The sequence below is a fragment of the Amphiprion ocellaris genome, chromosome 2 (assembly GCF_022539595.1).
Source record: "Amphiprion ocellaris isolate individual 3 ecotype Okinawa chromosome 2, ASM2253959v1, whole genome shotgun sequence".
In the NCBI taxonomy this organism is placed as follows: domain Eukaryota; kingdom Metazoa; phylum Chordata; class Actinopteri; family Pomacentridae; genus Amphiprion; species Amphiprion ocellaris.
This window is the reverse complement of record NC_072767.1, coordinates 9536671-9559500: the sequence shown is the minus strand read 5'-3', so window position 1 is coordinate 9559500 and position 22830 is coordinate 9536671. Positions and strand designations below refer to the sequence as shown.

General features: G+C 40.7%; 1 protein-coding gene across 1 annotated transcript; it reads right to left on the bottom strand.

The window, feature by feature from the left end:
- Positions 1-6815: 6815 nt before the first annotated feature.
- dsg2.1 (desmoglein 2, tandem duplicate 1) lies at positions 6816-22537 on the bottom strand. Its single transcript, XM_023290851.3, has 14 exons — positions 22380-22537; positions 18365-18487; positions 17675-17830; positions 16980-17121; positions 15781-15941; positions 14798-14932; positions 13642-13827; positions 13032-13450; positions 12783-12925; positions 10810-11031; positions 10193-10435; positions 9293-9423; positions 8829-9149; positions 6816-8470 (listed from the first exon to the last, which is right to left on the bottom strand). Exons 1-14 carry the CDS (start codon positions 22422-22424, stop codon positions 7376-7378), a joined length of 3522 nt encoding a protein of 1173 aa, XP_023146619.2. The 5' UTR covers positions 22425-22537; the 3' UTR covers positions 6816-7375.
- Between the last annotated feature and the right edge of the window lie 293 nt (positions 22538-22830).

Sequence of the window (22830 nt, the reverse complement as noted above, 5' to 3'; positions counted from 1 at the left end):
ATACTGCCACCATACCATGTCATACGTTCAAGACAAGATAAAGTCCAGCTTCCAACCCGCCCACCCCCCAAACCCCCACAGTCTGATGTCATACATATTATCATAAATTATCAGATTTTAAAGATCATTTACAGTCAAATTTAATATCTGATGACAAAGGACCAAAGCTAGCTGAGCTATGTTGATAATAGAACATGCAATAATAAAGGAGGAGGATGCTCATTTGTTAGCTCCCAGCAATTTTGACCATTTTATGTCATTCTGTCCCCTCATCACAAGTTGAGTCAGTTCTTTAGGTAGATATCTGAGCACAGGAGACCACGTCTGTGAAATACCTCTCATTACCCCTCAGAATTGCACTAATCCTTTCATGAGGGAGGACCCTAAATTACTCTCTATACCACTCTGGTTTGTCCTTCATCCAGTTTATCAAAATGCATTTTCTAGCCAATAACAACAGTTTGTCACATAGTTTGAAATGTGGTCGTGTCAAAGCAACTGATATTGATGGAAGGCCAAGAATGAACAGGCCTGGGTCACTCCTGATGTTGACCCGAAAAACACCTCTCAGCTCTTTAGAGATTGCACCCTAGAATCTTTTGATCAGTTTGCACTGCCAGAAATAGTTATAATAGGTTCCAAACTCTCTTCCACATTTATTACATAGGGGAGAGGTCTGGCTATCCATCTTATTCAGTATGTAAGGAGTTATATGTAAGCGGTGTAGTATTTTATACTGTGTCTCTCTGAGTCTATTACATATGAATGTTGATCTAATTACCTTAATGGCTTCCTGCCAGTCATCTTCAATTTACACTGTGTCAAGATCCCCCTCCCATTTCTGTGCAGTGTTTCTGGCATAATCTGGGCTAAGAGAGCAAAGCAAAGTATAGAAGGCGGAGATAAAATGCATGATGTTTTTACAATCAACAAAGAATCCCTCTATCTCATTGTACAAGACCAAACCAGAGGAAGAGATATTTCTAGAGCCAACAAAGTGGCGGATCTGGAGAAAACCATAAAAGTGTTCTTTGAGGATACAAAATTTTGATTGTAGTTGTTGGAATGTCATGAGTACATTTTCTGTATACGAATCTCCTACCACTCTCGCTCCTCTGCTATGCCCACAGGTCAAAAATGCTGGGGACGAGACCTGGGGTAAAATCCTGGTTTCTTATAAGGGGGGGGTCAGGAGCGAGTTGCAGGGCCCCCTTCCCAGGTGTTTACAGATTCCCTGCCACGTCCTAACTGTGTTCTATATAATTGGATTATTTTTTATGTCCCTTGGTAACTCCTTCCCATCACCTGTGACTAGGCTCCACAGAGCGGAAGTTTGGGAGGCCCAAGAGTCCAAACAGGGCTCTGAGTTAAGATGAGCATGTAACCACTCCCATAGAGCACAAGCATGGCAAGCCCAGTTGTAATAACAGATGTTTGGTAGAGCTAGGCCTCCTCTATCAGCAGGCAACTGTAGAGTTTTGATTTTCTGTTGTGGTCTCTTGCCATGCCAGATGAATCTAGAGAATGCTCTTTCTATATAGGCTGTTATTTTTTTGGATAACCATAGAGGCAATATTTGAAGAGGATATAAGATCCGAGGAAAAATGTTCATTTTAATTAGACTTATACATCCCATGAATGATAGAGGAAGATCATGCCACCTCTCTGAGTCCCTCTTTATTTTACTAAGAATTGGAGAGAAGTTAAGCTTCCATAGCTCTGCCAGGTTTGGGGAAACATTGATCCCAAGGTAAGTGAAGCCATTTGGAGAACATTTCAGGGGACAACTGGGGGGCAGATTTTGGACAGTAGAGTTACCTAGCGGCATAGCTTCTGATTTATCAAAGTTTGCCAAACTCGTGCATAATGGACAGGGTAGCTGGTATTGATATGTCGGGTTTTGTTAAGAACAACAAAATGTCATCTGCGTAGATAGCTATTTTGTGGACTTTACCTCCAATCATCACCCCGTGCATGTCTTGTTGTGACCTAATAACCTCAGCTAGGGGCCTGAGTGCAAGGGCAAATAGTAGTGGGGACAGAGGACAACCCTGCCGGATCCCCCTATGTACTGTAAAAGATGGGGCTTGAACACCGTTAGTCATAACACAAGCTGCTGCGGAGTTGTAAAGTGTCTTGATCCATTTCAGAAAATTCCCTCCAATCCCAAACCTCTCCACGACATTGAATAAATACTTCCATTCAATCCTGTCAAATGCCTTTGCTGCATCCAGGGATATGGCAAAGGCTCTGCAATTTGATTTGAGTGATGAATTACAACCTGAACAACCTGAGAAGCCTGCAGAAAAACCGGCACAGAAGAACGAAAAGGACGAGAAGCAGGATAAAGTGCAGGTGGAAAAAAAGACTGTCGAGAAGAAAGATGACAAGTAGGCCCTTTTGTATGATTTTGTATGATGGTTTTGTATGAATCTGGTCTGATCTGGATTTATTAGGAATGTCAAAGGCTTCTCCAGTCTCATTGCAAGTAATTTTCAAAGCAATTTACTGTCTACTCCAATAAGACTAATAGGTCTATATGAGCCACAGATACAGCTGTATCTGATGGTTTATCTTTCTTAAGATGAGATTAATATTTGCCAGGTTTAGTGCTGGGGGGAGGTGACCACACCCAAATGAGTGTACAAACATGTCCACAAGAAGTGGTCCAGCTAGTAGATGGCTTAGAATTCTTATAGAATTCTGGGCAGAAGCCATCAGGTCCAGGTGCTTTACCACCCTTAAGGGAGGGTATGGCTCCTTGGACCTCCTTCTGAGATATAGGTGCATTTAATGTTTCTTGGCCTAACAAGATAGTTCATGATGTATATATATATATATATATATATATATATATATATATATATATATATATATATATAGTGATTTCCAGTGTCCACTACAACTCAGGCTGCTACTGTAAGAGATTGCTAACAAAATTTCGCTGTGTTTTAATGTACATTGATAATGAAGGCATCTTATCTTGTCTAGAGTCTGGAGGAAGAGTTGGCTTTATTATCAAATAAGCAGTGTCACATGCCTCCATTCTATGCCGCAATGATGCAGTAGTTTGTGGTAAAGGAGTCCTAGCCAAAGACTAAGTGCATGAATGAACATACTTTTCATCTTTGGAAAATATTCTAATAACAGGGGTTGATGGATTTCTTATTTTCATGAGCTATGAGACATAACAACCAAAATGAAAACAAAAACTGTCAGACTGGCAGCTGCCAGATCTAGATAGTGCTCTCGCTCTCCCTCTCTTTCCTCCTCTTTTTCCTTTTTAGGTGTTCCTTGGATTAATTGCTGCGTCAGGTGTTTCACATCACCCTCATCAGCCAGTTCAGGAGCAGGTGGAAACGCTGCCAATCAGACCTCACTCTTTCAGCATATAACCAGACGCTACTCACCTCTCAGTGCCAGATCGTGATACAGCCTTTTTGGACCTGCCTGGTCTCACCTGGATTCTTCGCCATCTCCTCCACTCGGGGTTCATCCATCACAGCCATTCCTTAGCGTCCTCTCCATACCTACCTGCTGTCTCAAGTTCTCTATGGATTTCATCCACCAGAGGTCCTCCAGTGTGAGCCCAGTCCGAGCATCAGCCTTAGATTCATTTTGTGATTGTTTATTGAAGTAACTTTGGATAGTATTTCTGTGCCCTATAGTTATAGTCTAGGTTGAGTTTCTAGAAGTTTACATTCGAGCCTGTTGTTTGTGCTAGGGTTTAGAGTTTTGCAGTTTTTGTAAAGCTTCGCTTATCCTTTCTTGCCTGGGTATTACCCACCATGAGTTAGCGTCATTGTTTGTTGTTTGTCCTCCTCACCACTAGTTGTGTTAGAGTGCTCTTCTCGAGTAACAGTGTTGATAGTTTCGATCTTTGTTTTGGTTTGTAATGAAATCACAGTCTTGTGAATAAACTCTGTTAAACTGCTTCTACGTGTCTGCTCATTTCCTGCACCTGAGCGCCTTCTAAACCCGTAACAAAAACAAGGCATGTAATATTTCATTTTATATGAAATGAAGTGCTGCACAGTGGGTTGGTGGTTAGCACTGTTGCCTTGCAGCTCGAAGATCCTCGGTTCATGTCCCAGCCTGGGCCCCAGACCTGTCTGCATGGAGTTTGCATGTTCTCCCTGTGCATGCGTGGGTTTTGTGTGGGCTTCCTCACATAGTCCAAAAATATGCTGAGGTTAACTGAAATTATCCATAGGTGTGAGTGTGCTTGTTTGCCTGTATGTGTAAACCTGGGTGAAGGTAGGGTACACCCTGTCACCAGGGTGTACCCTACCTTCACCCTAAGTCAGCTGGGATAGCCTCAACAGACTTGACAAATGGGAATGAGCTGTGGAGGGTTTTGAGCAACATACAAGCAGCTAAGCACACATCATTGCCAGGTAAATATTACTAAAATAGCAAGCTGTGACAGTACTTGGCCTAACAAGATCTAGCTTTAGGAGCATGGAAGTGAAGAAGGGACCTTCAATTGTCTTCTTCTCAAGGCAGAGGATGACCCTGCACTGGGGCACTGGTTGTAAAAACACACAAAAAAACAACACTGCTACACCAGCCCTGTTATTCAAAATAAAATTCTAAGTTTAATGAGTAATATGATCATTTGTACCATCACAGGAGAAATCAGGACTTGACCAGTGGTTCATTATTCAAATGGAACACATGTAAGTTTGACATAGCAAGAATCCATCTGTCTCCACTATGAGATCGTTCCACCTCAATTCACCAAATTTTTAAAAGGTTCTTGCCTGACTATTTCATACTCCTCTGATGTTTGTCCGTCCATTTGTATGTTATTAAGTAAAACATAAAATCTGGAGTCATAATTTTTTGAAAAGAGATGGGATTATGCCAATAGTTGCATGTTTTCTTTGTGCCAGTTTGTGGAACAATGTTTGAAGAGCCATAGCTTGAGGAATAATGTAACATATACCATCATAAATCTGGTTTGTATTCTTCTATCAAAGCAGTGTTGCTTGTATGTAGGTATGTAAGACCATATGTAGATATCAATAAGCCTGCAAAATTTCAGGACTCTCGCTCTTATTTCCCAAGTTAAACCTTAATTCTAGTCAGATTTAGTTGCTTCTTTGCTATTTTTGATGTGTTTTGGGTCTTTTTTTTTTTTTTTTTATTGAAACACCTGACTACATCCAGGACCCTAATCTTCTGACATTCTATTAGTTTAAAGCAAAGGTTCCACTGGCAGTAAAACAACCCAAGAACATAGTACTACTGCTTGATGGTAGGTATGGTGTACTTGAGGTTAAAGGTGCCACCCGTTCTCTCTCAAACATTTTTCTGGTCACTGTGGCCAAATAGCAAAATTTTTTGTTTTTTCTGACCACAGAATTTTTCTCCAGAAAAAAAAAAAAAAACTCCAGCCTTTTCTTTGTCCAAGTGATCAGCAGCAAACTTCAGCTGAGCCCTTGGAGCAAAAGTTTCTTTCTTGCACAGCAACCCCACTTGACCCATATCGATGTAAAACACACACTTGACTGTGGACACTTACAGCTGTGTTCCAGTAGCTTCTTATACATTGTAGATCTCCTTTTTGGTGGTTCTTGGTTGACTCTTGACTATCCTTGTCACAGTGCTGATGAGAGAGGTTGAGAAACAGCTGGAGAACCGACGCAGCTGCAGCCAATCCTCTCATCATCCTCCTATAAAGGCCGCCGCTGCACGATCATTTTTGTCTACCTCCTCTCCAAGTCGGGAGACAGAGCCGACGGAGCAGCCCGCGTCTTTCCCCCCTGTCGTCCACCAGACAGTGGACGTGAACCCCAGCCATCCCTGGCCACCGCAGCCGCGCTCCCCCAGGAGAAAAGCGCCGGCGCGAGCCTTCCCCGCCTCTGACTGCTCCGATCGGCCGGCCCGCTCCCTGAAGAAGCCGCCGGTCATCCAGGCTGCAGCTGCCGCGCTCCCCCAGGTGCCAAGCGCCGGCGTGCACCTTCCCCTCGTCTGCTGCCCCCACAGGAGTCTGCCTTCTGTCTGCTCTGTGTCGCTTCTCACATTTGGGTTCAAAATCCCCGCAATCCATGACAATCCTGACCAATTATCTCTCAGCAGCAGGTGATAGTTTATGTTTTCTTCCTGATCCCAGTAGTGATACAATTATGTCATGCACGTTATGCTTACAAACAGTTGATTTTGGGATCTGTAGCTGCTTTGATATGATTTCAAGTGACTTAGCTGATTTGCTCAAGTAAATGATTTACATTTTCACATCTGTGCTAAGCTCCTCAGGCTTTTCCACTGTATTTTCTGTGGTTTACTGTGTCAAATTGGGTCTTTTTGAAATTTGCTCAAAGTCAGCCTCTGTAGAAAATCATTACCACTCACAAAAAGTTAATACAACTATCTACATCACCAAAACACGTGATTCAAGTTGCTGTATGCATATTTTTGACCCGAAGATCTATTGTAAATTTATGAAAGGACAAAAACGGATGATTGTTTTTTGTGACAAAGACACGTTTCCATCATAGAAAATGAAGAGCTCTAGGAGTCATTGGACACTGAAAACTGCCATGATATGCATGACCTCTACAAGTGTAGGTAAACTTTTGTTCACAACTGTACATTTAACAGTAGCCCCACAGAACATTGCCTTCAAGTTGCATCACTTGAAAAGAAAATCAGGTCAGTTAGGTTTTTTACAGTGTACTTTAAGCAATACCCAAACGAAAGGCATCAAGTATTTTTTAAATGGTTCTATCACCATGAAACAGCAAAAAGAAGAAGAGGTCTTAACACTTTTGAACCCATAGTTATAATAACAAAAATCAACCCAAATCCAATAGATTCCAAAATGATGATTTAATATTTTCTTTTTATTGGTACAAAATAACATATAATCATATAACTACGTAGGAGACAATACAAGACAATAGAACAGTAGACAGCCTGAAACATAACATGATGATGCAACAAAGTTGAAGTTACCCATACAAGTTGACTGAAGATGATACAGTGTGTACATTGAAAAGGGATGGCAAAGTAAGGCTTGATAAGTCAGGTGGAATAATTCCAGGATCAGCTTATTAATATTGATTTTTTATAATTTCCAATTTGGTACTTTTTTATTGTTAACATTTTAACTATTTACTTTCACCCTTGTTGGAGTAGTGATCAATTAACTGTAATGTTTTCTGTGTTTTGGGGGCCTCACACTCCCCCATCCCTCCCCACTTTATATTATCAAATTTAAAAGAGGTATTATAAAGAATCTGCTCTCTCTGCATTAGCTGTTTTGCATTACTTGAGTCCCACAAGCCCCCCCATCACCAGAGAATAGGGTAGAGGAATAGTTTTTTTTGGCATTTGGAAAAGGTTTATTGCTGTCTAGGCAATTTTTCATTCACTGAATGTCTTTCGTTTCGTGCACCACCACCTTGGAGTAGGTGGGAGCTGTGCTCACCGTGGTAGTAGAAGATCCCAAATTGCTGCTCCGAGAGCTAATGGATGGGCTGCCCTTGCTGACGAGGACTCTTTGTAGGCCAGATACTTCACACTTCTGGGACAGACTTCCTGCTTCCTTAACCAGCTGACTGCTGCTCATTGGTTCTCTGACCACCAGGACTGTCTGAGATCCTGAAAGCCCTCCTGACTGTAGAGAACCTCCTTGAACAAGGCGTGTCTGGCTTCCCTTCAACACTTTCACTGATGCTGCAGGGACCTTGCTCTCAACTAGCATCATAGGCTGGGAACCAGAGAAGTTTCCAGCATGGATTAGGTTTCCACGGCTCCCATGAACCTCATTATTCGCCACTAACACCATACCGGGGCCCTGGGTTTGTGCACTGGACATCACTGTCGTCCCTTGAATGATTACTCCTTGGGAAGGCCTAGACTGGGTGTCGTTAACCAGTACCATACCTTGAAGGTTGGTGGCTGGTGCTTCAGTCAGCAGCACAGAGTTCTGAACTTGTGGCTGGACTACATAGTGCATCGGTTGCAATACAGGGGTGGTGGTGTAGTAGACGGGCTGTGGCTGCTGCTGCAGTAAGAGCATCTGGTTTTGATTCGCCACTCCTGTTTTCACTGTGGTCATCCCTTCCCTCACTGTGGCTGTCTTTTCCATCTCCAACTGAGAACTCTCAGTTGCCTTCCTGACCACAGACTGCTCTGCCTTGGGGATAGTTGGCTGCAGTTTGGGTGAAGCGGGCAGCTGTTGGGCCATCATCAAACTGGATACTGATGCTTGGGCAGTAGTTATGGATGAACTGGGCAGAGGAGGGCACACTTGTTTGACCTCAGTTTGGATCTTCTTGCCTCCGCACACCTCAGCAAGAGTCTTGAATTTCGGTCCAAGATCATCGAGGAACTGCAGGTCATTTTCAGATTCTAGAAGGCTACAGCAGCCCACTGAGCCAGCAGAGGAGCCCTGGCCCTCGTAGTCGTACACTAACAGACCATCTTTTACCCCAAGATTGTCAGTTCCACTTGCTACCTTCTGTTGAAAGAGCATTCACCAACAAGTTTATTTTTTGATGAGTCTCTTTTATGAATCTAATTTGTGTTTTCATCTTGAAATAAACAGAAGTTTCACACAGTTTAAAAGAAACTATCAAAGATTACACATCTCACTATTAGGTACTAGACACACCACAGACATCTGTTTGCATAACATCAGAAAACATACATAATGTCTGATATCCCACTGTGAAGTGGTAGTGCCCAAAAGCAAGTCAATTAATGCAAAGCAAGTTACTTTAAGGGCTCTTTAAAACAGATATTTAGAATTAACGCCAATCAGAAATTTAGCTTTATTCTGCTGTTAAGCCTTTTCCATTGGTCAGCTGACTACTCACCTGATTGTAGTACTGTCCCAGGAAGTGATCTGGCAATGCTATGCCAGCGTAAATTCCTCCACCTCCTCGTGAGTCCATGCCCTCATACTCAGAATAGAAGCCGCTGCCTTCATCCTGGTTCATTCCCCACATTCCTTCTCTGTTCACATTTGAAAAACCCTCTTGAATGGCACCCCCATTCATCCCATTCATGGAAGTGACAGATGGCTGGAAACCCAAACTTGCCATAGGTGACATTGCTGAAGTTGTCTTCGCTGCACCCATCCCCATGGCGACCATATCTCCATCCACTTGTGTTGGCATGTTGAGCAGTGGCATCTCCTATAATCAGACAGGCATTAGAACATTACAATATAGCAATTTTTTTTCTAATGTGGTCAAAATCACTTAATGCTTTCAAGCAGACATGCCAATACTTCTGATCTCAACCACAAAGGTAAAGTGTTTCAGTATGTTGGCCTCACCGTGTTTTCTCCCTGGTGCTCAGTGTGGTAATTAATGAGGTGTGACTTGGTGTCAAAAGGCATCTCAGTAAAGAGGTCTGGAAAACCTGCAGCACCCCCACATTGGCAGAGAAGTAACAACAGAGGGATGACTGTAAAAAAAAAAAAAAAACAAAACCAAAAAAACTTTAGTCCAACTTAAATACTCCGAAGGTGCAATGGGGGGAGGTGCAGTTTAGGATTAAGTGACACAATACAGTGTGATTATGCCTGCTTTTACAGTAAGCATTTGTGCAGCATTAGCACAACACCATCTGTGGCTTGACCAACATCAGTTATGTTGAAAAGGGAATTTAACAGCTCAGGAACTTTCTTACTGACATATAAAGCTGAGAAGCTATCTGAAAAAACATCTTCAGCTTCTATTTTACACCTCCAAGTTTTCAACAACCACAAAATACAGCAGCTGTGCAAACCTGAAACTCAATGATTCCACTTGAACTGTCTCCTCCAGCAGTGCTGGTAAATTAATGACTACCGTAGAGAGGAAGAGTCACAACACAGAGGTAATGGTGGTTGAAATGATGCTGGAGTGTTTGGGGCTGAGGACTCTGATAATCTTGAGCAACCAATTAGGTGGTAGCTTCAGGACCCTCTTTGCAAAAAGTTGCCCTGTTCTAAAAATTCTTTATTGCAACTTATATACATTTTGATGCACCAGAAATGAAGCATAGCAGTGCTACATGTATTTTAATCATAGAAGTTCAAGACAACTTCTTCAGCAACATTCTTAATGTGGCAAGTTGTATTTTAAGTACAGATACAGACTTGCTCCAGCACTGGAACCATCAAGCCTGGGATGTTACGTTTTTGATCCTCATCAGAATGAGCATCATATCACATCACGTCACTGCTACTTACGTAGCAGCAACAATAGGCCCAGAAGCAGCAGTCCGATGCCTGCAGGTCCTAACTCTGTTTTCTTGCTGGGCTGGCCATTGGCACCTCGTTGTCCACACACCACTCCATCCTCACAGGTGCAAACCTGGACCTTCACTTTCTGTGGTTCAGGGCAGGCTTCTCCCTGCTGGTCCCTCACCTCAAATTTCACCTCGTAGAAACCAGGCCACAAGGACTCCTGAGCCCTCAAGATAGCTGCAGTGTCTGCCAACAAGAAGGACAAGAAAACAAAAAGTAAAGAAAAAAATGCATTACTCTGAAATTCACTGTGTTCTGGATTAAAGACTTGAAGTCCACATTCTAGTTTAGAAACAAAATGTTCTGAACTCGGTATTCAATTGAGTCTAAGATTCACACAAAGTGTCCTAGTCAAAACAAATTTTAGGGTAGCTTAAGATCATAATCTATTAACTGTACAGCTTGAAACAACTCATATGAACCCATTTTAAAAAAGAAACAGATCTGCAGGCACAAAAGTTGTCAATACATAGCCATTTTGTAACTTATTCTCTATTCTTGTATACCACAGCTTATTTTTATATCCAACTACAATATCTGTTAAAAAGTAATTTTCTCACCATTTAGTTTCTGAACTTGCCATTTTCCTTCAGTGCCTTCTGGGATGATGGCAAACTCAAAAGGAGGTCCATTTGGACTCGCATCCTCATCGTTAGCATTCACTATTACAGCATCCGTTGTGGTACACATAGTCTGCACGTCACTGGTCAGAGTGGGGCAGTGGTCATTGAAATCTTCCACCTGAATGGCGATCGTGCCAGTGGCTGTTTTAGCTGGCATGTCTGCGATGACAAAACAGAAATCCAAACATTTCACTTGGCATTTTGCTTTGCTTATCTTTTATTTTTTTGCAAGTTTTACAGACAGACACTTTGGTCCTGATGCTGGTGGACAACTGTTTGCTGTGCTAATTTTCTGTTCAGATTGACAGTAGCACAAATCTATCGTTTCATTATTCTTATTTCCTATTCTTTATACTACCACTGGCATGTTAATATCAGCAAAGGCAAATGTCACAGCCAGTGCTTGCACTGCAATATACTGAACTGGTGACATCATTATGTGGTCCTTTAGGAGGGTGATCCATTCACCAAGAGTATGGCATCATGTGGAGAGATGTTCTGACATTCATCAGAGGTGATTTCAGAGGTGGGTTGGTTTGCTTTACCTTTTTCTTTAAAATACCCCAAAGGTCTGTTGGATTCAAGTCAGGCAACATACTCATCTATGTCATAGTTTTTACTTTCTTCTTCTGTAGAAACTCTTGTGTGATTTCGTGATTTAGATATTTCTCATTCTGAAATATTCCTCTTCTGTCAAGCTTCTGTATACTGGGAATCATCTTGTCAGTCATTGATTTGGTATGTCCACAGACATTTATGTTGCATCTATGAATGTCACTTCTCCCACACCTTTTGCACTCATGCAGACCCATATTATTACACTCTGACCTCCAGCTTTACTATCAGGACTATGCTTTCACTGTGATAGTCCTGGCTATAACAAGCTTGCTGGACCCCATCTGAGATGAACAAATGTATCTTGGTCTCATCTGACCAATGATTGTGCTTCCAATATTCATCGGGTGTCATTTATGTTCTACATTTTCATCAAGCAGTTTTGTACTGAACAACATCAAGGGTGTTTTTCATATTGTCCATCCATAGACAGATGACTGATGTTATGAACTGTCCATCCCACTTTCTAAGCTGTCACAGAAACTATGTTCACTGACATCACAGTTCAAATACCTGGGTGTTGACATCACACATGACCTGACGTGATCCCGTCACATTAACACTCTAGTGAAGAAAGCTCGAAAGCATCTCTACCGTGTCAGATGCCTGAGGGACTTCAAGCTCCCTCTCAAGGTGCTCAGGAACTTTTACACCTGCACCATTACAGTGTTTGGCTGAAAGTGTCAGCACCTGGATGGGCAGCAGCACCCAGCTGTGTGGGTGGTCTGCTCGGCTGAGCACACCATCAGAACCACCCTCCCCAACCTGCAGGACATTTACAACAAACGCTGCAGGTTAAAGGCCAGGAAGCTTGCGAATAAGCCCACCCATCGCAGCCACAGACTGTTGTCTCTGCTGCCATCAGGGCGGCGTTACCGTTGCCTGAAGGCAAACACAGAGAGGATGAGGAGGAGCTTATTTCCACAGGCTGTCCGCCTGCTGAACCTGAAACAACAGACTCAATAGACAATCAACCTGTAAATCCTATCCACTATACTGTGTATATATATATATATATATATATATATATATATATATATATATATATATATATATATATATATACGTGTGTGTGTGTATATTTTGCATTACTCCTGTTAGTTTGAAAATGTAATGTTTTCAGAGCTTCTGGAACTGTACATTGTGATTTTGTCATGCTTCATTGTTAAATGTCTTTAAAGCCCAAAAGGCTGGGCACCAGAGAGATGTAGTGCACCCAAATAAACCATCAACCCACAGCTGCCTTTAACAAGACTAGCTCTGTAATGTAAAACATCTGACGCTGGAGTAGGTACCTTCTGTAATGCAGAGTACTTTTGCGATATATGTTCCATTGACCAGGGCTGGAGATTCTCTGTCAGGAATCTTGTTCAGTTTGATCTCAGCCGTCTTTGGGTCGATGGTTAGCCAGTTGTCAGGGTCTGAGCCCTTGGCATACCTACAATAGAAATAGGATGTGTCCATTACCATTATTGTACACAGAAAGTAAAGCTGATATTACACTTTATCAGTCTTTATGTGTAAGTGTTTGTATATGTGCAGACCTGACATTTTCAGCTGGTTTCCCAGTGTCTCCATCGATTGCAGGGTAGCGGGCAATAACATCATTAATGTTGATGGAGTGGCCTCCCTCTGACATTGGAATAGCTTTGATTTTGGGATCAAAACGTGGCCCCTCAGGCTGGTTCTTCACATTGATTTTGATAGGATAGGTTTTAAATCCTACACTGCTAGCACCACTAGCACCACTGGTACTACCTGTGCTGCCTGTGCCACCGCCACCACTGGCTCCACCAGTACCACCAGCACCACCAGTACCATCGGCACCACCAGCACCACCAGTACCACCGGTACCTCCACCCCCCCCACTTCCTCCATTATTTAATCCAAATTCATATGGTAGAGCCTTGTTCCTTACAGCAAGCCCTAGTTCAAGGTTCTTTACATCCTCGTAATCCACAGCCTGTGAAATAGTACATGCAGAGAACATTGGTTTCAGTTTTGACATAATCAAAAACTCTAAGCAGTTACATTTTACAAAATTTTACAGAGTCAGATGGCTACATGTTTACATACATTTGCTGATCAGCTATTTAGTTTCTTAGTCATGTCTGCACCTAGCCTCTTTTTGATTTGAAATCAAAACTGTACTACCTTGTCAAGCATTAGGATGCCCTCGTTGGTCTTGGGGTCTGTTTTGATGCTGAAATACCCAGCCTCATTGCCTTTGACAATATCAAACACAGCTTCCCAGTTCTCTGTGCCCTTGAGGTCCACGTCCTCTGCTTTGATTCTCATCACCTCCACACCTTCTGTGTTCTCCTCAATGTCTCCCTCATACTGCAAGTAAAACAGTGCAGTGCTTGCTGTTAGTGGTCAAAGTGTATATTAATTAACATTAACAGATGCAGGACAGACAGATATTTCTCCTAGAATCTTGTCTTTGAACTTCGACATCAAATACGATGATGTTGCCCCACTACCCATATCAAACATGCAGCGTGCAGTAGCTACACTGATTAAGTAACATATGCTGTTGGTGGAGCAGATATGCTAACAGGGTGATCAAGACTTCATAGTGTTTGATCCAAAATTTGTGATTTTCTGTATACCTGTACTTTAATTAAAGAAATATTTAAAAAAAATTTTTTTTGCATTTTTTTACACTTTATGACCCATTTCTGTGTAGAAAGACTGCATACACCTTGTGTAACAACCGTAGCTAAAAGACGGGTCTACTGCAGCGCGAATCTCCATTGCACATGTACACTACTTAAGCATTGCTCACATGCCTGACATAGCCACTTTCATTGATTAGAATGCAGGCATAGCGTTACGGCATCTGCTCCACAAATGGTCCACATGTTCCTTTAAGCCATGGGGTGAGAGTCTACACTTTATCAAAATGTAACATCATCACCTGGTGTGCATTTGCCTATGAGGACATTGCAGAGCAAACAAAAGGTCCGCCCACAGGGTGAGGACCCCAAAAGGACCCCTAAACGCCCCAAAACGGCAACCATTCATCCGATCTGCTTTACACTCGACACTGCACTTCATCAGTTCTCCAGCAATATAACAGCCAAGTTTAAAGAAGATCGAATGTATGTTTGTTGAAATATGCACATATACATATTTCAACACTGATTCTTTAAATATTTTAAGATAACACATTTGTTTATTTCTTTGGTATTAGCCTAATGTGTGGTCTGTGTCACGAGAATATAAAGATTTGGAAACATTTTATACTTTCACCAGTTTGTAGTAACAAGTTGATATAGGGGTGTGTAAGAAAAATAAAAAAAACTACCTGTTCTTTTTCCAGTGTTGGAAGATTGTCATTCACATCGCGTACATTAATGGTAACAGTGCCAGTTCCACTGTGTCCCCCTGGTTGGCCATTTAGGTCTTGGCCTTTCACCACCAGAAAGTACTGATCATCTTTCTGCAATTAGAACACATTATAATTCCCAGCTGCAATGAATGTCTGAGTAGACCAAAGTTGATCACAGCAGAGATCCAGGAGTTGCTGCATGTCAAATTCCTAAAATAATCTAACAGGATGGAATATTATCATGCCAAAAAATGTAAAGACGCATTAAGTACTGTGTAAAACAATGTGACAAATGCACATTTTCAGTGCCTGGAATAATACAAATTTACCTGACAAGGTATCTTTGTGGAGAGAATTTGAAAGGTATTTAGACGTCTTCACTTTTTGCATACAGTGTAATGTTGTATATCATTTTAAACTGGTAGAATTGCACATTCCCTATCAATCTGCCTTCAACAGCCCACACTAAAAAGTGAAAGCATGTTTTTAGATGGTGTTTAAAATGTATTAAATGTATTCAAACCCTTTGTTATCACATTCCAAATTCTGGTCCTTACACTGTAATTATCTTTGAGTTGTATCCGGTACTTAGGTGAGGTATAGAAAAGCACATGCCAGTGGATACAATATCCCACTCTTTGCACTGCACGCCAAGACAAAAAACAAGCCATAAGGTAGAAAAAAAATTACTGTAGACCTCTGCAAGATACAGATCAGGGCAAAGGTACAAGAGGGTGTGTCCATCCTAATTCTGGCTTTGTTGGGGATTTCTGTCTGTTGAAAGACAATTTTTTCTCCCCACTGCCAAGCACTTACTTGCTTTAGAGAGGAATTACTCTGAGATGACATATTTTGGATTTTCATATATATAAATCAATGTATTTGTCAAGTCACAAAATCACACACACAGTCTCATCTGTAACACATAAAACTGACACCACTATTGGTGAAGTTTATACCTCTCTGTCCAACAAAGGCTTCTTCACATAGATGGTCCCAGATTGGTCCATGTAGAACATGTCATCAGGTGGCCTCTGCTCCATGATGCTATATACGATCATAGAATTGACATTCCCTGGTTCATCAGCATCTGTTGCAGTGACTTTCATGACTGAGGTCCCTGTCAAACCAGAATTAAGTGAAACAGTAATGAAACTTAATTCAATAGTGGTTGATGTTCTAGATCAGAAGGAAATAAAAACCCGAAGCACACAAAACTCATTGGACATCAATGTTGCTTTTAAAGTTAAGATTTAAACTTCTCCAAAGGAACACTGCAAGCTGTAGGGTTTTGTACTATCACTTAACACGTTTTTTTTGTTGTTGTTTTTTTTAAAATAGCTATTAACATACAAAACGTTTACAACCATTTATTTGTGCTGCTATAACTACTTTAAGCTTGTTTGAATTCTTCAACAGGAAGTTCCTCTGGAAGGAATCAACCCTCTGAACTCCATACAGTTTCTGGGGTTCTTTTTTCTCTCCTGACGCATTTTTACTCACTGTGGGCTCTTTTTCAGTGCAATACAAAGTTCTGCTCCTCTGTGGAAACAGCACAACCATAGCTAGAAGTAGAGTCAACTCAGATCAATCAAATCTTTTGTGTATTTTAGCAAAATTACAATATCATAAATGATATAAAAAAACAAACAAAAGATGCATTTCTTTATTTATTTTTTTAAAGAATACTAAAAAAAAAAAAAAACAAAAAAAAAAACCACAATCAGGTCTCCACAGGTGTTACCAGTACTGGAAAAATGGTGTCTCCACATGCCAGTGACATTTTACTTAACATTTTTAGTCTGTTTCCATTTTTTCAAGTTGAAAATCTGACAATTCTCACTGCTGTTACAGCTTCTGGCTCTAACACATAATGCAATTTTGGAATTAAAAAAAAACACTTTCAAAATACCAGTAGGTTTTTGTGTTAAGAGACTTTATATTTTGCTTCATAAATACACACTCTCTGATTTAGTCGTAGCACTTATTAGCACCCCACCTCCCCAAAACTTCCTCCTTAGTCACTGTTGATTTTTTGACTTTCTGTTCTCTCTGACTCGCACACTATCAGAAAGATGCTATCAAAACCAAACCATAAAGCTCTATTTTGAATATAACGAACACACTGCAGATCAGAATAAGAATCTTTAAGACTGACCTGCAGGGCTGAGCTCATCCACCTCGCCAGGCTTCATTACGCTGAACACTGGAGCATTGTCATTCTCATCTTCAACCTTGATTCGTAGGTCAATTTTTTTCTCAGCCTGGGTGCCATTACGAAACGTAGCAACACCTGACAGCTGAAACAGTCGAAAATAAAAACTTAAATGCTGCTGTCCTTGTCATTTGTCTTAACATAAAAATTGTGTAGCAAATGCTGCCAAACATCCATCCATCCATTATCTATACACCGCTTAATCCTCACTAGGGTCACGGGGGGTGCTGGAGCCTATCCCAGCTGACTCGGGCGAAGGCAGGGGACACCCTAGACAGGTCGCCAGTCTGTCGCAGGGCTACATATAGAGACAAACAATCACTCTCACATTCACACCTACGGGCAATTTAGAATAATCAATTAACCTCAGCATATTTTTGGACTGTGGGAGGAAGCCGGAGTACCCGGAGAAAACCCACGCATGCACAGGGAGAACATGCAAACTCCATGCAGAAAGATCCCGGGAAAGCCGGGACGCGAACCAGGGACCTTCTTGCTGCAAGGCGAAAGTGCTAACCACTACGCCACTGTGCAGCCCTGCTGCCAAACATCTCAATGTTAAATATAGAAAGCAGAAACTTATTAAGGGAATAAAATAACACAAAAGTAAAAAAGTGCAATAGAACAGAGTCACTCACATTGTATGTATCAATATACTCTCTGTCAAGCACTTTGGTCACACGAACGTTTCCAGTATTAGGGTTAACGACAAACACATGGAAGGGTTGTTGGTTTGCGCCAATGCCTTCTAGAGAGTAGAGAACATTTGTCCCACTTTGATAGTCTGATCGAATCTGAAACACAAAGCAGAAGACCTGATAATTTCACTACACCAGAACACAAAATACACACAAAAAAACCAACAAAGCAAAAAACATTTGTACTATAAAAGCAAGAATGTCCTGCATATGCACACTTCTGGTGTAAGAGTCAACCCATTCGTCTGTCCCTATCACAGCTGGTTAATGATATTCATCTCAAATTGGAGATTTGGTCATCCAAACACACACACTGGACCCCTGTGGAACTTATGCTTGAGTTTTCCTTTTCAGAGGCATGGAACTTGAAATGTACTGTATGTGCAAGGCAGAGTGTAGCTGCCCTTTTAACCATTTTTGAAAAATTGTTGTAATTATTACTTAGGTTGTTGTTATTGTGTTTTTGCTCTGACAGTTTCTGTTTTCATTATCTCTAACAGTGAAAAAAATAAAATACATTTAATATAAAGATTAGCCCCAAATGATGCTTTACAAAAGCTACATATCACATTTTCTGCAGCACCTAAATTAGTGTGTAGAATTGAAGCAAATTGCAGATTAATGGCTTACCCTGGCAATAGATTCCATTTGAGTATAGTCCACATTTTCTTTCAGAGGCTTTGGAGGAAGAATCCACTCTCTTCTTTTTCTTACCAGGTTTTCTCCAGAGTTTGCACTCACCACCACAACAACCTAACAATAAAAAACACATGTAATTATTTCACAATAAACCATCACCTCACCAGCCGCATAGAGGCTGATATGTCAGTTATCCTGACTTGGGTGCACTATGGAAGATATTTCAAAAAACTATTTAATGTTCTGCTTCGCATATTCTTAGGCAACTGTTTGAAATGTGACTGCTGTTTCTAATTTTGAAAGTACAAACAGTATCTTCTGTAACAGCTGCAGTTATTTCTATGACAAACTGACAACACACACACACACGCACACACAAATGCTTCTACGGATACCAAGAACAAACAGCATGGTTTCTCACCAGGTTTTCAATAAGTATGAAAAAGGCATTAATGCCTATGTTATTGCCTCTTTCAGCCTAAGCTGTCAGTATACACATCCTGAGATTAGGATGTGTTGATTAACTGTTAACAGATTATTTGCTACAAATGCTTTAGTTGATTAAAAATATATTACCTGATAAGGCAAAAGATAAGGGAAGTAAAGATTATCCATCTGAAAATGTACTGTAGATGCATTGTGGTTGTACCTTGTTGTGTCACCAGGTGGAGCCTCTTACTTTTTATTAAGACGAAGTTATAGGTGTGTTTGCTGACCACAGAAGGATTCATAACAAAATAATCACACTTCTCTGCTGTCTACTTGGTAACTGTAGCAGTGGTGTTGATGTAGCATTAAACTGTACAAAAGATGTTTGGCTGCTGTCCAGTTCAGCTAACTTAAGGACATGCTAACACTAAACTAGGATTTTCAAATGCTAACACAGGCCAGGAGCTGAGTGTCTGCCAGCACAGAGTAGCTGTAGCTGCTAACGCTGCTAATGCTCAGGAGCTGAAGGATTCTGCTTCTAACACAATCCATACTAAATTGAAATAACGTGTATTTGTGATCCTATGCTCTGAGTATAAACACATTTTAAGGGCGGCAGTAAGTACTGACTGATTTCATGGACTGAGGAACTAAGTTGCTGCGAGAGTATTTGTGAACATGTGTTACAGCAGGCCAGCTGTTTCCAGTAGTTGGACCAATGTTCAGTACAGAAAAAAGTCACTTCATCATGTAGAACAACACTGAGGATTATAAACCACACAGTCATGAACTAGAGAGAACTCAAAAATGAACACTGAACAAATGCAAAAAGCAGATTTTTAAAATATTATTATTATTATTATTATTATTATTATTATTATTATTATTATTATTATTATTTTACACAATCTGTTTATGCAAACATTGTTTGGCAATTCTTTGATTAAAACATGTAAAAAAAAAAGTCTAGCATGTCCCAGATATCACAGTTTTACAACTTACATCTATCTACAACGTCTATCTTTGCTAATGCTAACATCCCTGTGATATCAGGGGAACGCGCCAGCTATGCAAATAAATGAAGAATATCGATATATGTGCCTGTCTGGGTGTCAGTTCTTCAGTTTTTGTGACAAACATTCATCCATTCTATTTCAGACTTGGTGGGTGTATGGTTGGTTGTATGTTGTATGTGTATGCTAGTTATTTTTTGAGTTATTTCTTTAAAAAGAATTGACGTTTTATTCTTAACCTATAATTTAGATACCTTAAATTTCTGCATTAGTTTATTTTTCAATGCATTTGTGCAAAATTATATTTGTGCATCGATTTTCCCTTTTCAGTGTAACTCTAACATTACCCCCACTCAGGTAACTGTCATGCCACTCAAGGTTTGACTCCTATTTTCTATGTTACTATGTTAGCTGTACTTTGTCAGTAACGTAAGAAACATAGCAGACTGAAAGGTTAGCATCTCCTCCCATTCAGGTGGTGGTGGCTCAGGCAAGGCTTTGGGTTTCTGATTAGACAGTCAAGTGTTCAAGCCCCAGCACCACAAGCTCCACCAACCTGCACTTGCCACTGCTGAGCAAGGCCCTTAACAATATGGGGTGCAGAATTATGTGTTGATTTCATGCTATGTTGTCATTTACTTTCCAACGTTGCTTCTCAAATTAGTGGGACTCTCCTTTAATCCAGTTTGTTTGCTACATTAGCTACCTAGCAAACTACATAGCTACTTTTATAGCTTGTAAGTTTATTGAAAGTTCATTTTTTAGCATGAAACCTATTCTTACTATACATTATCACATTAATAGGAGTCAATGTCAGTATTACATGTGACAACAGTTCAGGACTCACAGTTTGATCCACTTTCCAAACAATTCCAGCATTGCATTTACAAAAGCTAAAATTTCAAAGTCTGGTTTTCCACCAGATATGTGGAAAGGTTCCCTGAACATTTATAGAGCTGCCTGTCTTGGTTGTCTTGACTCGGCAGTAGTGAATCATGACAAAATTGTTACCGTTATACATTAACAGTGATATTTTGCTAAAGCAAGGGGAAAAAAACATTTCTGGTTTGGGCTTGTCAGTAGTACCAAGTATTGCTTGGACTCTAGTTCTGCTAAATTCAGCTGTTTGGGATTGTGGCATTGCATCCATTTTGCCTTCATTTTGTCGGCACTTTAGTCAGCCTTGCCAGTTGTGGCAACAGGACACAGTGTTATACCTGTCAAAAATTTAGCATACACTTATCTCTAACAAGGTGGCCCATGTGGGTGTGTTAAAACACCCATCCTTTGTATTGTGTGGCAGACTTGAGGACAGATTGACACACCCCAGCACTCCCAGGAGACTTAACTATGCTTTCTGAGAAAGGAGTGGCTTTCCAATGTCTAAGGGAATGTTGACTGGCTAGATAGAAGCCGTACCAGGTACATGACATGAGTGAAACACTGAGGACACAGAATATGTTCATGGTTTTCCTTTGTCTCACTTGGATAATCATTTTTTGATCTCATGTTGTTCTGGATCGGCTATTCCAAAACCCACCACAAAAGACAACAAAGACAGCTAAACAGCTCAATTCTTACCTGTTAGTAGAATCAACCATCAATAAAAACAGCCCCTAAAAAGTTCAATGTTAAAAACAAAGAGGTGATGGATAACAAAAGAGGGATCTGGTTTAGTTCAGGATTCATAATGCAAATTAATCAGTTGTGTTAACTTGTTCTGGTCCAAACTGAATTACTGAGTAATTGCAAAGTAACTGCAGTCTATAAAATTTGTTGCTGAACCTAATGGAATCATATTTTAAAGTGAAAACAGAATTGACGTGAGGTGGTATGCTGACTCTTAACACAACTCAACGTTTTGGACCCTTAATTTTCAAGTAAGAAATCTATTACTGCTTATACAGGCTATTTATTCCAAGGTATTTATGCATCTTAACCAGTCTCTAATGTAATGCATTAGCAATCCACCGTGTATGGCTTTTAACATTGCCAGCTATATAAATTACCTTAATGCTTTCCTCTTTCAGATAGTCTATGAATTTGTACCGCAGCAGAATTTGGCACTACAGTATCTTAACACAGGTAAAGATGTAAACAAGATCTTAGGTGAGAAAATGAGAAACGATTCTCTGTGACAGCTCCGTTTCCATGGTATTCAGGTATTTGTTCGACTGGCCCATTATAAAATGAAGGAGTCAACACATCTAAACTTAATGCTTTACCTGAACAATGTTTCTGACAGTTGGTCTGTTGAAGTCTGTCCTTATGGAAACGTTTTTGTCAGAAAGGGAGAAGCATACAGTAACCTCTGCGTCCAGGTACAAAACGGTACAACAGCGCTCACTCAAGTTACAGCCTGTGTGTCCATAACAAGGATCAACTATCAGGCAGGGCATTCTGTTTACTATAGATTTGCAGTACGTACAGGGAATTCGGGTCCCTCTGAGACCTCCGTAGAAGCTTCAGACAACAGCAAATAAACAAGAGGCTTTAGAAAACACGGTTTGTGACCGTGGAAAAACACTTCAGTTAAAAGAGACTGAAACTCTGACCGGACTCACCGCAAACAGCAGCAACACGACCATGGGCGAAGAAACCCGAATCATGCCTGAAGAAAAGTCCTTATCTGGATCAATTATACAGGTAGCGCTGAAGAGAGTTCCTGGATGACGGACTGACTGACTGACTGACTGAGCAGGTTAAAGCGAGGAAGAGACTGCAGAGGAGGAGCGCTGCACCCAGCTGACTATTTGCGTAAATGCCGATTATGATGCTGTCTGGTGTGCTGTGTTCTATCTATCTATCTATCTATCTATCTATCTATCTATCTATCTATCTATCTATCTATCTATCTATCTATCTATCTATCTATCTATCTATCTATCTATCTATCTATCTATCTATCTATCTATCTATCATTGGAACAAATATCAGGTTGCCAATATTGCCACAGCTTCAAGTGTAGGTGTTACTAAAACACAATGGTGAAAAAAACTAAATGTATTAGGAGTA